This window comes from Poecilia formosa, unplaced genomic scaffold (genome assembly GCF_000485575.1).
Source record: "Poecilia formosa unplaced genomic scaffold, Poecilia_formosa-5.1.2 Scaffold5, whole genome shotgun sequence".
NCBI lineage: Eukaryota > Metazoa > Chordata > Actinopteri > Cyprinodontiformes > Poeciliidae > Poecilia > Poecilia formosa.
Genome location: NW_006799944.1, coordinates 5216508 through 5231617, shown reverse-complemented (window position 1 = coordinate 5231617; position 15110 = coordinate 5216508). Strand labels below are relative to the sequence as shown.

Sequence of the window (15110 nt, the reverse complement as noted above, 5' to 3'; positions counted from 1 at the left end):
TATATAAATATATATATAAATATAAATAAATCAAATTCACTACAAAATTATTTATTTTTCTATTTAATTCAATAGAAATGCTGAATAGAAAATAAACTTGACCAAACATCTAATTTCAACACGTAAATATTTACAATAATTCTACATCTGACTGATAGCAAAGCGTAAATAGGATTACTACATAATTTCTGTTTCATATTTACCAACAAATTCAGGCTCAGTTTTTTTATGCTAGTTAAATTGTCCAACAGTGTAACAATTTTTTTTTTCTTAATTTAGTCATATTGTCTAATTTTCCTGGAGCAATCGCTGTTTTATCAGGTGAATAATATGATTTAAAACACATTACAACAGAAAAGTGGTGTTACCTATTAAGGGTTGAACACAATAACTACTTGTTTTGGCACCATTATCAATTGTCTTACAGAAATATGTTCTCAACCCTAGATCTTGAGAAGAAATTCCTGGATTTGCAATTAAACAAAATCAATAAAATCAAACACTCATTCAATAAAAAACTTCATTTGTTGAGCAAATTTTATTTAGAAAGCTATTTTAATTATTCAGAAAAGAAAAATGCTACATTCAAAGTCCACAAATTCAAAGGCTGTGTCGGAGTCAAAGGTTTTACGATTTAAGTTATGCGCGTAGCTCATTAACAAAGGCCGTCTCAGGTTCGATTCCAGGCCCGGTCCATTTACTGCATGTCCTCCCCTCCTCTCCTCTGCACTTCTTCTTGTCAGGCTACTAACAAATAAAGACCTCTAGTGTCCCGCTGTAACTAACTACCGAGAGCCTCCATGCTAACGAGCTAAACCACTCATTCATTTATGTTCAACAAAGCCACTTCTTGTTTTAAAACCCAAAAAGACACACACACACGCACACTCAAGACAAATAATATGTTTTACAGCAAAAACGTGGACAGAACTCCACACAGTCTTTCCGTTGAGTCGGCGGTCTAACCATTAACATTAGCTAAGCTACGGCGTTACCTTGTTGTTGGGCTCCGGCTGAACTATCTGAACGGGCCCAGGCGGCATGGCTGCGTCTCCACTGCTCCAAACAGAAAGCTACGAAAACCAGACAAACGCAAAGACACGTAAACACACTCCGAACCCAATTTAATTGTAAAAGTATATTTTTAAATGTAATTAATTACAGGTAAATTGCCAAACTCGTAATACTTACTACGGTTCAGCTTCGTTGGGATAATGGAGGTTTTTTACATCCGGAAACACGCCGCAGTGCATTATGGACCTTGGAGTGGCATTCTTGACGTTGTCGGGGAAACGCGATGTAAACAAGTCAGATGGGTTATTTCTGTGTTTAACTGGGAATATTAAAACAAATTGTGAGACATGAGTGAGCTGTTGGGCAACAAGGACTGCATTAAGAGCCTCCGGAAAGACCTGGTGGATATTCAGGGTGCGATTGTGGACGTGGTTTCTAGAACCGGACCGATCAGTTACACCTCCTGGAAGTTCCCCAACAAATTGGCCAGCGATCTGGATTTGATGGACCTGCTGGAGGAGTATGACTTTGTGAATGGAGAGGACGCATACAATCAGCACTCGCATGTTGTTTTACTGGAGCTGGTGGTTGACAGGTAGTACACTAAGCTGTAAAAATATTCTTATTCTATAATTGTTTTTGTTTTTTTGTTTGTTTGTTTGTTTGTTTTTTGTTAACAAATTTAAAGTTTCAACCACAAGCTTAAGCTTATTTTATATGGGTTTTATGTGGTACAGGGTTTTAAATGTCTCTGCACCCATTCTTCCAGCCAATACTTTGCAAAAAATTCTTTAGCAAAAAGAATTTTTTGCTAATTCTTTTGCAGAAGAGACTGTATACTAATAGATTTTTTTCTCACCTGTTAGTTTTGTTTGTGAAATAAACTACGTCTCATTTTTCTTCTACTTCACAATTGTATACTCCTTTCTGTTGGTCTACGACACACAATGCCAATAAAATGTGTTAAAATTTCTGGTTGTAAAGAAACAAATGCGAGAAAATTCTCTTAACATGCTGCTTTCTCCTCTGCTTTGACTAGACTCCTCTTCCTTCTGCAAAGTGTCAGTGCTTATAGTGAGTTGCAGAGGGGAAGACAGGGAAGAGACCAAAGCCATCAAAAAGGATGCCTCTCTGTGGGCCTTGTGGTTAGGAACTACTGGGGTACTTTGCTTAAGTGTGTGAACAAGAAGGTAAACTTGACTTCGTTACAGATTGGACGCAACATAAATATTTCAGTACATTTTAATGTTTGTTTGTTTTGTTTTGTAGGAGAACTTCAAAGACATAAAACAGACAAAAACAAAGACATTACATTACTCAAAGACAGAGTCATATGTGTCTTCCCCAACTAGCCCAGGCCCTCATTTATGCAGAAATTGTTCATCTGCTCTGTTTTCACCGACCTCACCCCAGAAAAGCGAACGTTCAGGTCCAGTTCACAGTGCCCCATTCTATTCTAAAGCCAAACACCACAACACTGCCTGTCAGATGACAGAGTCATCCCTCATTCCCTGTGATGCGTGTCATAGAGTCCAGTCCCTTCTGAGAAGCACAGGAGATGCATTGATAGACCTTTTCCAGAGTGAGGGTCTCCCCTCATCTCTTAAGCGTCTCTCAGGCGCCATGAAAGACACGGTGGGTCCGGGACAGATGACGGCGGGTGACGTCACCCAGTGGGCCCAAGAGCAACTCAGGGACATGCGTTGCCTCGCAAAGCATCTTCAGGATGTGCGGAGTACCGTCCAGCCTCTTCGAGAAGCACTCGCAAAAGCTGAAACAGATCGAAACCGGTCCAGTTCTCAGCTGGCAAGTGCGAAGAAGGAGTTCCAGCAAGAGGTAGAGAAACACCAGGTCCGCATGGCCCAGCTGGAGTCTTCCCTACAGACAGCAGAGAGGACTTCACGAGAAACACAGCAAAGACTACAAGAAGAGCGAAAACAATCTAAAAGAGGTAGTAAACATATTATTTATACAGTGACTTCATTTAAATCTGTTTAATCCCTCCTCCCTTTTTTTTTTTTTTTTTTACATTAATCATGTTACAAACACAAACCTAAATGTTTTTCACTGAGATTTTTGTGCAATAAACCAACAATGTGCGACACACTTTGAAGTGGTGGAAAATGATACAGGGTTTCCTAAATTTTTTGACAAATAAAAGTCAGAAAATTTTATTTCACACATTCAGCCCTGATCCTATTCATCAGTTGTTACCTATGCCCTGTTAGTGCTTGCAAGAAGCCTATCACCAACCATTGATGGACAAGAAGAAGGCCACGCCCTGGACAGGGTGCAGGTCCATCACAAGCCCATCACATGATAATTAAATTGAGACAACTTGAGTGTAATTTAATCTCAGTGTGAATCCAGCTGCTGTGTGAAATCTGACTCCACTGAAAGACTGGCAAAAAGGAAGCCACTGTTGAAAAGTAACAACCTAAACTCATCATTCCCATCATAAGACATGGTGGTGGTAACATCATGCTGTGGGGTTGGGTTTTTTTCAGTGAGTACAGTTATGCTGGTCAGAGAGGATATAAAGATGGGTGGAGCTAATTACAAAGGAAAGTGCACAGAGAACTAGATGGAGGCAGAGAAAGACGCGTGACTGGGGAGAAGGTTTACTTTACAGCAGGATAACAAATATACAACCAGAGCTACAGTGGATGAGCATATTCAGTGGTCAGAATGACCAGTCAAAGTCCTGACCTAAATTCAGCTGAGGACCAGAAAACTATGTGTCATTTCTACTCCACATTTATGACCACTTGTGTTTGGTTTCTGAAATCTGAGAAAATATATATTGTGGTTTCAATGTGGAAAAAATGTGACTGTATAAACATTTTTCTTTGATGTATTTCTAATAGAAATTTTGTCATTGGAGGAGAGCAATATAAGACTCAAGGAGAAAGTACAACTCCAGCAAGAAACGTTGGAAACACTCGGTAAAGAATGAGATGCTAAATTTCTTTTCATTCAGCTTAATTTTTTTTTATTTTTATTTTTTATTTTGCTGCATAATGAATCATTTATCATCCATTTCCTAATAGTGGGTGAAAAACTGGGACTTCAACAGAAAGTGGAAACACTACAAAAAGAGGAGAAGACCTGCTGTGAACTGCAACAAATGATCCAGAAGCTCAAGACTCAGCTCAGTGCCACGCGACTTCTTCTTGACAAGGAGAAGGCCAAGTACCAGAGCGCTTTCCATCAACAGGAGGTCAGCTTTGCAGATAAAACACAGCTGTTTATCACTCAAATCAACAGATTTCAATACCTATGGGCTAAATGCTGTATGGCTGTCAATCTAGTCAATGCAGGCCAAGCAGAATTCCTTATTAAAGAGAGTCGATGCTCTTGATGTAGAGCGCGAAGAGCTACAGAGGCAGCTGGAAGTAAAAGAAGAGGCACAGACCAACTTAAACAATCAGCTGAAAAAGATAACCGATTTGAAGGAGCAGGAGCAGGCTGAGCTCTCTCAGCAGCAGGTAGATAAGAGCCTTTTCATTTCTGTAATTCAGAAACTTATGCTAAATGCTTACATAGTTGCTTTCTTCCACCAGGACATCTGTAAAGAGCTCCAAAAAGAGAAGCAAACGCTACAAACGCGTGTAGAAGAGCTAGAAAAGCGTGTAGCCGAACTGATGGAGCACGTGAAGGCATTGAGGGAGAGAGAGAGACTCTTGGTGGCTTTCCCAGAGCTCAACAACTGGGCTCACACTCAACCACAAAGTAGGAAATTCCCACCTGCATTTAAAGTCCTCCACACAATATATTTTGTGGTACAAAAGGCATCTTTTATTGAAGTAGCATACATAATCCGACCTGTAATTTGAGTGCATTTAATCATTAAACAACATATTAAGAATGAATTGCTCATATCAAAATCAGTGGTATTAGAAACGGGTGCCCTGCTATATTCTGTATTTACTGTATATAACTTAACCTATTTTTTACAGAGACTTTCTGGTGACATAGGAGGAGGAAAAGAAAGTAATGGTCACAACTTAATAACTCACGGCTATGATTTGCTGTCTTTCTGGACTTGAATTTAACATTTAATATGTAACTCTTGTCATTTCTGCAGTGGCGAATTGTAATGTTGAATTATATGATGATTTTGTTTATGATTTTCAAGGTACAGGAAACCTGATTTTGGATATGGAACAACAACAGCAATCAAATAACATTCGCATCAAAATTCTGGAACAGGAAAACGTTACTCTTCACAAAAGTCTCGAGAAACTACGACAAAGAGGAATGTTGAAGATCCCCAAAGTAAGAATATGGGTAGGAAATATGAGATATGATGCTATGAGATATGATGTTGGATTAAAAGATGGATTGGATTTCTCTACTGTAGCACATTTACAGTAGCTCTCCTGTGATCTTTGGATGATGGAAAACCGTTTTGTCTAAACAGGAAGCTCCATCTCAACCCACATGAAGCCAGGAACAAAATGAACCAGCTGTAAGCCTGAGCGTGTCAAGTCCAAGAAATGAAATCAACAAAAATACTAAAATAAAAAACAAACAAACATGCTTTTGATAAATGTCCAACTAATGTGCATTTGTTGGACATCTGAAGTCCAATAAATGCACTTCAGCAAGTGTATTTGTTGTAAAAGTGTCCCGGGATGGTCATAATCCATTATTATGCATAGACAAAGAATGACTAGGATGCAGAGCTTTTGAAAAAGTATTGATATCCCTTGAACTTCACACTTTGTCATGTTAAAAAGTGCAATGTATTTTGTTTAGATTTTGTGTGATAGATCAACACAACAATAGAAAATAGAAATTGATTTTTACATTTCTTTACATGTACAAATATGTTTATATTTAGAAAAAAAAAATAAAACAATAAGTTGTAATATTTTACATACAGAAGTATTAACATTATTAGTGTTATTACTGTTGTTGTTCCTGTTGTGGTGCATGTATAAAGTTAAGTCAGTAACACAAAAAGAATATATTTTGTTACGGTCTGGCTCTTAAACCATAACAAATAAAAGGGAAGCAATGCATGGGATAACTTCAAAGGGTATTTATTTAATAAAAATCATAACTAATTGGGGAAGAAAGGGAGAAAAGGGAGAGAGTGGCAGGGAGACAGAAAGAATGAGCTGCTTAGTCAGAGAAAGTGGTGCATCTTAAGGTGGATCTGATGTCATCTGGAGACACTGGCCAGCTGCCTCCACTTCCAATCAGCACCAATTAAGGAGTCCAAAACATGGATGTTAGGCTGCGTTCACACCGCAGCCTGAAGTGACTCAATTCCGATTTTTTGGCAATTCCGATTTTTTTGCCGGGGCCGTTCACACTGCCAGTAAATGCGACTTGTATGCGTTCTGCAGTGTAAACGGGCAAACGACCTGAAAGTGTCCCGCATGCGCAGTAGAGGGCGCCATAGCGTCAGCGTTCTCAGTGTTCTGCCAACCGCCATGAAAAGAAGAAGTGCTCGGTGTTTGCGGAAGTAAACATGGATGCTAACGGTGGAGCTTAGCTTACATATTTGAAGTTGTTGTCCGGCCGGAGCAGCATATTAACAACTTAATCCTCATATATTCCGCCATGGTTGTTGTTTTTCTTCCTGCTTGCGCGTATCAGGACGCAGAATAGTGAGATTTGTGGAGAATCAGTGACGTTCAGTTCGGATGAATGCGACCTGGACATTAGGTCGTATTTGAATCGGATACGTATCGGATATGGGTCACATTCGAAAAAGAATCCGACCTGTGCTGTTCACACTGCCATGAAAAGATCGGATACAGGTCGCATTAAATCAAAAAAATCGGAATTGAGTCACTTCAGGCTGCAGTGTGAACGCACCCTTAGAGACCCAAAGGAAAAGGCCTTGGGCCGTAACAATAACACCAGATTTTGCAGAAGAACAACCAATACTTCTTTTAATCTGAATATTGTGATTTAGAAAGTCAAGTACGTCTCAAAAGTACACTTATAAAACTAATAATTATGAATCTTTACGTCGACCACATTTCTTTTGCAGTGAAAAATATTCCTTTAAAACTCAAAATTATAACACAACAATTTTTATTTTTCACGTTTTCAAAAGTTTAAATGTCTTTTGAGTTGTACTTCGTTGTCTTAGTTATTTAAGGGGGAAACAGACAGACCCTGACTGTAAATGATAAAATAAATAAAAATAAACAATGGTACTTTTGAATTGCTGAAGAAGGGATTCCCATTTCCCACGTCTCAAAACATAAAAAAAATGCCGCAGAAGTCGGAACAGGTTTGAAAACAGGTAGAAGATAGTGAATTAGTCTGCGAAATCATTTCCACATACTAATTCAGGTGTCGGAGTTCACACAAAAGCAGCAATCCTGAATATATCAGAGAAGGACCTGCCTGCTATAACAGAAAGGGATGGGACTTGTGATATCAACATTCTTGCACATTTACGAGGGCCTTTAAATGCAGCACTTGACGCAGTTCGATACCTCTGTCGCCATAGAAACAGTTTGCAAACAAACGAGCTGTTCGTTTCTATTAGAACTGCTTACATTTTTTTCCAGTAGATTTCACTTGACGTGTTGTGAATAAGGAGGAAATTATTTTAAACCTTAAAGAGGTACAAGAGCTCCCTGTGTAGTTCGGCGGAAAAGCAGCGAGCAGGTAAACTGAATATATAAAACTGAAGTTGTTTCCTTTGATCCCGAAATTGTTAATGTTCGGTCGAACGGTGAAATTTTTCAAAAATATTTTTTCTTACAGGCAAATCTTCAAGATGGAGGGTAAAGAGGAAAGTAAATCAAAAGAGGAGCAGGAGAGAGAAAGTGAACAGGTCTACATTTTTAACCCATTAGTTTTCTGTATGATTTTTTATTTTTATTTTTTTACTTTATACTGCTTGGAGCTATGGTCACATAATGTTTTATTCTGCAGCAGTATCTCACTTGGCAACGGTATCTCACTACTTGGCAACAGAAGTTCACTATTTGGCAATAGTGTCTCACTATTTGGCAACAGGACCTCACTATTTGGCAACAGCATCACTCTATTTGACAGCAGGATGTCACTATTTGGCAACAGCATCACACTATTTGACAACAGGATCTCACTATTTGGCAACAACATTGCAACATTCAGCAAACAAAGGTCACTAGTACTAAAAAAAAGTGTTTTGAAAAAAGGCATAAAGTGCTGTTGCTCACTGATCAGTTTTCAGCCTCATTACCTTATGGAGATGAACATTCCAACACTATCTGTCTCCATCAAGTGACCACTGCAACAGGGCAAATACAGTAATTTGCCCTGTTGCAGTGGTCACTCAGTGAGCTGCTTTGCAAATATCTATTTTAAGTCTTCTAAGAAGAAATTTTAAATATTTTACTTAGTATATCTGAAAATTATCTTACAGTGACATTATTGCTGCTTTCAGATATGTTGCATGTTCCTTTTTGGCAGTTCTTTCACTGTGTTGATTTCATACAAATAATCAGCAGTAGCTGTAAAGAAATACACTGTTACATGTTTATTGTCTAAACTTACTCTGCTTTATTGTCTTTCAGTTTGTTTTGGTTGAATTTTTGAGAGCCAATATCTCATGCCTTACTGTAAAACTAACATTGTTATTTTTAGAGGATAAAACTTCTGCAGAAAGATCTGAGTACGATAGTGACAAACACCCAAATTGCATGCGACGCCAAAATGGTGCTGCAGAGGACACTGCGGGGCAAAGCTCAAGCAAAGAGGTAGCTATTTTACATTTATTCAGCAGGTAGGTTAAAGTTAGTATCTCAAGGTTAAATCACCACACAAACCATTATTGTGGTTGGTTTTTTTTGTCAATCAGAGCTGCGATGCTGGAAAATGATTTAATCTCAAGCCAGGAAAAATCTGATGAAATACTGAGAAGACAATTTGAGAACTTTATAAATCAGAAGGGGGTCTCTGAAGACCTGCAGAAGGCATTAAAGAAGCAGCAGGAGCTTTATTCCACTATTATAAATGATAAGAAAGCCATCATAAATGAGCTTCTGCAGGTAACTCCATTCAGTTCTTATGTTTTATTTTGTTTAGTTTTTTTTCCAAATTCATGAGCTCGATCATTTTGTGGTGAACAGGCGCTCAAGCTCCAAGATGATAACTATGCGAGCACCTTGAGGAAGAATGCAGAGGAGGTTAATGTGATGATTGCACGGATGGAGGAGCAAATTAAGCTTATGACCAAAGTCTACCGGGAGGAGCTTGCCCAGATTGAGGTGGGACCCAGTTCTGACAGAGGCCCAGCTTCGAATGGTTTGGTGAAAGCTCCTGAATCTGCCACGGGCATCTATATTTGTTCCAAGTTTTTTTTTTTTCTACAATTCCACAGAAATGTTTATATACACTCTTATTTGAGCATGAATGTAATATTATTCATGGCTTGTGTTTTTTTTTTCTTTTAGCTATTAGCAAATTTCTGGGATCATTTCGGCTGGGTATTTCACTACTCTTTATCTACATATCATAGATCTGCTTCTAAGCAAAAGTTAACTGAAGACAGGACTTTGAGAAGGACATTCTTGAAGCTTAATGTTAACTGTCAAATTTGTGGAAGGGCCGTCGTAATCCCCTTATTAATGCCCGTTTAAAATGTTGTCACTTAGCTTTGAATCAGGATGTATGCCATGGAAGCAGTTTAAACTAATTTAGACATTTTTGCCAGTATGACTGGTGAAATACGACCAGAATTATTCCAAAACCTTGTTAGTGGCTGGAAAAGAGAACATCGTTGAGGTGCATTTTGTCGAAGGACAATAATAAAGAGAAGGAGTATATTTATGTGTCAAACCATCTATGTGTTTAAAATTACAATCAAAAATAAAGTCAAACTTGTGCACAGGGGTTTTGTTTTTTAAAATCATAGAAAAAAAAAATGTTGTCCGAGTCAAAAATTTATTCATTCCCATGACGAATGTCTAGATGTAAACTCCCCAGAATGTAAATTTCACTAACTATCGCTGGGGTGATTGTTTGTGCAGAGTCGTCATCGGCAGGAAATAAGCATCCTGCTTACAAAAGACAAAGAAGAACTGGATCGAGAACTGAAGAAACTTTGGGACGAAGAGGTCAGGATGACTGCACTTCTGAGATGAAGCACACACGTACACGAAAGTCCAACATTTTCATTTCCCTTCATTAAATGAACCACTGAATGACTCCCATTGCAGCTCGAGAGGCTAGATGAGAGGAGAAAGAAATTGGAGGAATACAAGAGAGAGGTTCACGAGATCGGTCAAGAGAGCAATCACGTCTTCAACGCCTTGGATTATGAGAGATGCTTGAGAATTCTGGTATGTGGGAAGATAGAAGAGTGCCAAAGGGTCTTGCTTGTTGCATTTGTTATTATTCCAAAATCTATCAAAAATCAATCTGAAGGTATACATTTACTTCCATAACCACGGAGCCATCTTATTTCACCATTTGCAATATTTTCCACTCATTCCAGAACTTCCCTACTTGTGGTGGCAATATGTTGGAGTAGCTCTGTTATGTTAGTTCTGATTTGTTGCTTTTGTTGACTTTTGTTCATAATTTGTTTGGGTTGAGACGTTGGATGTTTGGCTGCTACAGGAGATCCTACCTGCTGACAGCCATCACTATATCCACAACAACTTTGAAGATTCTTGGATGATATGAGTTGCAACCTTTAATTTAACTTTGGGATTAAGTATTTTTGAATTTTAATCTAAAAAATTTAAACTGAAAAAGAGGAGCAACAATGAGATTTGTCAAACATTAATACATATGTGCTTAAAAAAAATCACAATATTGACATTTCCCTTGAAACTGAATGCCAGTAGGAGCTGGTCGCCGGTAGCGTCAGGAAATAATTTAATAGCAATCAACGGACTTAAGGTGAAAAACCTTGCTAACCTGTAAGAGGCGAGAAGGTTTTTACGACTTGACTTGTGGCTTAAGCGGTCCTCTTCTTTGCTTTGCAGGCCCAAGAGAGAGAACAGAAAAAAGTCCAGAACAGCAACTTACCCCTGAAGATGAAAAGACACTTGTACATGGAAAAGGAAGAAATACTTCTTACCACATTCAGAAGTATCAAAGGCAGGATCACCAGGTAGCACGGCTCCTCTCACATGCCGAAACCTACGTTGTACCCGCTGCAAGAGAGCAGCGGGTGCAACGTTGACTGGTTTGTGTTTCCAGGGAGGCGAGAGAGATAGAAAAGCTGAAGAACATCTACATCGACCACCAGAAAAAATTTGCAAAGCAGAGCATTGCTTTGACAGATTATTCACACTACACCCAGAAGCACGAACGCATTAAAAACCAAGTCAAGTGAGTCAGATTTCCCGTTTCAAACGAGTGCCGCTCTGCCTCTAGAGACCTGTTTTGTTGTTGTTGTTGTTGTTGTTTTGACTGCGTTTGTTTCCACGTGTAGGCATTTTGCTATTACTGACGCAAAACGTTTTGAGGAGGTGTGGCTGATGATTGAAGAAGAAGTAAAGCACTTAGCACAGAGAGCTTTGGCCATAGACTCGGTGATCTCCCAGCAGCTCTACGGTTCACCCGAGCAGCAGCCGGATTTGAACCAACTGCTGCTCTCCAGTCCCTTCCGGCCCTGGAAGACGAGAACAGAGATAGTCCAGACACAGTTTCCACCGGTGGAGAGTCCGGCTGAATCTCACACCGAGATTCTGGATACGACAGAGAGCACGGAAGAGGAATTAGCGTTCATCGACAGCAGCCCCGAGGGCGAGAAGCTGGACGAGGAGACGCAGGAAGAACTGAGGGAGCTGCTGTGTGACGAAACGGTTGGTTACCAATTCAGTTTTTATGATGGCAAAAAAAAAAGCAAAACACAGACACGTTGAGCCGTACATTTTCCCGGTTTTCCCAACCAGGACTTCTTGATTGAAGCCAAGATCCTGAAGCTGCTGGCTCCTCTGGTGACCCAGGAACAGACCGGAGTAAAGCTGGGATCCATCCTTTACGTAAGCGCACATTCGGCTGCTTCAAATCACTTTCAGCACAAATATTCCAGCCTGGCACAAAACGTGAACAAGAAGACATGCCGTCTTCTATTCTAGACTTTGGGTATTGACGAAAGGGATTTGCCTAAGTTGATGGATTTCCTGGTGAGTTACACGGATCAGCAGAATGAGCAGACCGGGGTGAGTGGCAGACGAAGAGCTCTGTGTGGGTTTTCTGCAGCATCGGCCTTGCTGAAAACTATCTGTTGATTCTCCCAGGATTCACATAGTGCCAGCGTGACAAGCACTTCGTTGGATCTCATCCACCCCAACCATGTCCTTCGTGCTCTGAAAAGCTTTCTTGAGCAACAAAGTTTCAGGTAAGAACGCTGTAGCAACGTGGAGCTGTGCTAAACTGTTTTAACATATTAGAAATCGATCAGTCCGTGTCTGTCGAAGTTCCAACTGAAGGAGTAACTCTTTCAATATTAGGGAGCTGTTTGTAAGAAAACGATCTGGATCGTTAGCTGCAGCAAAAATGACTGACATTTTTAAAACGTTGAGTCACATTTAAAAAAAACAAAAAGTTATTCCAATCAGACTTTTTCTAAGCAGTTCATCTCTTTACAATTCTGCACTATTACTTAAATACTTTCATATTTCAGGTTAGATCTTGGACAATCTAAGATAAATTGTTTGGTTGAAGAGAGTCCTCTGACTGGAGTGTGAAGGAGCACATGGAAAACTTTAAAGGCAAATAAAAAAAGCTTTAATTTTGTTTTACTAAAGAACACTGAAAGCCAGTACGGAGAGAAGCCAGGACTAATATGTGTTCTTGCGTTTTAGTAGCGGGGTTGCTGCACTCTGGGAGTCGAGACGTTACCAGCACTCAGCAGTCAGTCAGAGATGGATTGTCGCATTGCACAGCCAGTTAGGAAAAGAATGGAATCTGTTATTGTTATGTTGCACTGTTTAATCTCAACGAGAAAAAAAGAAAAGAGAAGAAAACTATTTTTGCAGCTAAAGCAGTATTTTCAGATTCGAACATGTAATCAACCTACTGAACAAAGAGACAAGCTTACATAAATCACTATTTCTAGTTTGGACTTTATTACAAATGACTATTTTGGAAACATCCTGAATTTCCAAACATTGCAAATGAGATAATATTTAAAGGACATCTGCTGTGTATTGACAGGGATCAAAACGAGCAACGTTTGAACATAGAACGGCCATAAAAGCATCCACATCTTAAAGACTCAGGAATGCAATCTGTGTAGTGTAAGATGCCACTTTGACCAGATTGCATCCAGCTGGACCATTTTTAAAAAAAAAGATTTGATGAACATAGTTAAACGTGTATAAAAGTTCACGCCTGATGAGCTTGTATGCTCTGCAGCCATAAACTGCTTTGGAAACCCTCATCTTTTTATGACTGTTAGATGAAATCTCTGTTTTGCCTCATCAACAACATCCAGTGCCGTCATCTTCATGGTTTCTTTTAGGACGAGCTCAGCCCAGGAACTTTCCAGACTGTGGCTCGCACACGCGCGGGATTCTTCCGGGGATGAAGCGTATTGGAATAGCCTAGGCAACATCATCCCAGAGGACAGAGTTAAACTGTGGGATTCCACGTTGAGAATGCTAAAGCAGTACCAGTAAGTGGCTTGTGCAGGTAGAAAACATGTCTTCATAACGAAGAATTTTGCGGGGATGTGTTTTTGTGTTTTCTAGCGGTGTGTTGACAGACGTCTCTCAGCTAACCCAGGAGCAGGAGCGTCTGAAGGACGAGAACACAGAGCTGCGCTTGGAAATCGACAGTATGTCTGCTGCTGTTTATTATACTTCACCTCCAGGAGGACGTGCTTGTTTAGTCTGTTTTTAGCACCGCCTTAAAGGTTGAAACATTGCCCCCACCCAGCTATACTGACATGTGGATGTGAATTCACATTTAAATCAAACTGTAAGGAGTTTAATATTCAGCTTTGGCGGTGATGGGAGAATAAGAGTTTACTTGATTTCTTTGTAACACAAGTGAGGAATAATGTTTCTGACCATAAACAAAGAAGTTATTGCATTCTACAAACGATCAGAGACACAATTAGAATGAAACATTTGGTTCGCCTACAAAATTTCAATATTTTCGATTCAAGGATGATTAATTTCAGGACAATGGGGTTATATTAAATTTAAAATGACAGCTCTGCATCTTCTTTTGTTAATCGTGTGACTGTTTCTTGGTGTTTATGAGTAGTTTTATTAAAAAAAAAAGTTTATCAATCTTTCACTCTGAATTAAAAACAATCCATGTGACTTAATGTTCTTCATTTGATTTATAATGTACAAAAAAAACCTAAGATTGAACAATATGTCATCACCGCAGTTTCAGTGTGACCAATGCTGATTCGGTAAAAAACCATTTGGTATACAATAATTGTTGGCTAATTTGTTTCAATAAACTCTTTGTTTTAGTAGAAACCCAAACAGATTACATTAAAAAAAAAGCTCAAAAAGCAGAAGTAACAATCCTAACATCACTGTCGTTCCTGGCAGTCTGCTAACCTCCCATAACGACCCTTTTAAAAAGGGTGTAACTAAGGCCCTATTGCAGTATTTGAGATTGGATTGAGACATCCCTTGTCGAAAGTGCTTTAAGATATTTAAAGCATGCCGTTTTAATGCCCTCCACTGACCCTGTGCATGTTCTCTCACAGATTACCTGAGGAAATGACATAATCGACATGAGTGGTGCATTGCCGTGAAGCTTATATTAAAATAAAGGACTTATTAACTGATGCTTTGTGTTGTTTTTCTGACATCTCAACTACATGAAGAAGGTAAAAAAGGTCTCGTCTTCAGCCTTCCACACAATATGCTATGTTTAAAGAATAACAAGGAAGATGCAAGTGGTGGTTCGACCTTGTTGTGTTAAATCGCTTGTGGCTGAGCTCTGAGATGTCAAGACACTAATAGAAATCAATTCTGTTTTCTTATTTCAAGATGCAGAAACAAAAAACAAAAAAAAATCAAACCCCAAAAGTGTGAATGCGTTCAAGCAGACAATCCATTCATAATGCATTGTGTTAATGCTACTAAACGGGGACAGTCACGGATGGCAAGTATCGGCTTTCAGGTCATGTGATCAGTTTCTCAAACAAA

General features: G+C 39.3%; 3 protein-coding genes across 3 annotated transcripts in view; 2 read left to right on the top strand and 1 right to left on the bottom strand.

Moving 5' to 3' along the window:
- sf3a1 (splicing factor 3a, subunit 1) overlaps nucleotides 1-1043 on the bottom strand; it is a 5871-nt gene extending 4828 nt beyond the window's left edge. Inside the window, exon 1 of the mRNA XM_016678470.1 lies at nucleotides 996-1043. Coding sequence (XP_016533956.1) covers nucleotides 996-1043 — 48 coding nt within the window. The remainder of the gene's footprint in view (nucleotides 1-995) is intronic.
- Nucleotides 1044-1208: 165 nt separating this feature from the next.
- Nucleotides 1209-5574, top strand: ccdc157 (coiled-coil domain containing 157). Its single transcript, XM_007564715.2, has 9 exons — nucleotides 1209-1609; nucleotides 2054-2204; nucleotides 2284-2965; nucleotides 3882-3959; nucleotides 4065-4234; nucleotides 4326-4502; nucleotides 4578-4746; nucleotides 5153-5292; nucleotides 5438-5574. Exons 1-9 carry the CDS (start codon nucleotides 1362-1364, stop codon nucleotides 5459-5461), a joined length of 1839 nt encoding a protein of 612 aa, XP_007564777.1. The 5' UTR covers nucleotides 1209-1361; the 3' UTR covers nucleotides 5462-5574.
- Nucleotides 5575-7158: 1584 nt separating this feature from the next.
- drc1 (dynein regulatory complex subunit 1 homolog (Chlamydomonas)) lies at nucleotides 7159-14747 on the top strand. The gene is made up of 16 exons (XM_007565438.2): nucleotides 7159-7653; nucleotides 7753-7822; nucleotides 8620-8732; nucleotides 8834-9023; nucleotides 9105-9242; nucleotides 10005-10091; nucleotides 10194-10316; nucleotides 10968-11095; nucleotides 11185-11316; nucleotides 11420-11792; nucleotides 11883-11972; nucleotides 12069-12152; nucleotides 12231-12331; nucleotides 13457-13609; nucleotides 13686-13771; nucleotides 14666-14747. The coding sequence occupies exons 2-16, from the start codon at nucleotides 7766-7768 to the stop codon at nucleotides 14680-14682; spliced, it is 1872 nt and encodes a 623-aa protein (XP_007565500.1). The 5' UTR covers nucleotides 7159-7653; nucleotides 7753-7765; the 3' UTR covers nucleotides 14683-14747.
- Nucleotides 14748-15110: the final 363 nt, after the last annotated feature.

What these genes read in the sequence shown, in the direction of transcription:
- ccdc157 (XM_007564715.2), top strand. Translation starts at nt 1,362, where the DNA reads ATGAGTGAGCTGTTGGGCAACAAGGACTGCATTAAGAGCCTCCGGAAA. An exon ending in GCGAAAACAATCTAAAAGAG is followed by an intron (nt 2,966 to 3,881) that starts GTAGTAAACATA and finishes TATTTCTAATAG; the next exon opens with AAATTTTGTCATTGGAGGAG. An exon ending in GCGCTTTCCATCAACAGGAG is followed by an intron (nt 4,235 to 4,325) that starts GTCAGCTTTGCA and finishes CTGTCAATCTAG; the next exon opens with TCAATGCAGGCCAAGCAGAA.
- drc1 (XM_007565438.2), top strand. Translation starts at nt 7,766, where the DNA reads ATGGAGGGTAAAGAGGAAAGTAAATCAAAAGAGGAGCAGGAGAGAGAA. An exon ending in AGAAACTTTGGGACGAAGAG is followed by an intron (nt 10,092 to 10,193) that starts GTCAGGATGACT and finishes CTCCCATTGCAG; the next exon opens with CTCGAGAGGCTAGATGAGAG. An exon ending in AGCAGAATGAGCAGACCGGG is followed by an intron (nt 12,153 to 12,230) that starts GTGAGTGGCAGA and finishes TGATTCTCCCAG; the next exon opens with GATTCACATAGTGCCAGCGT.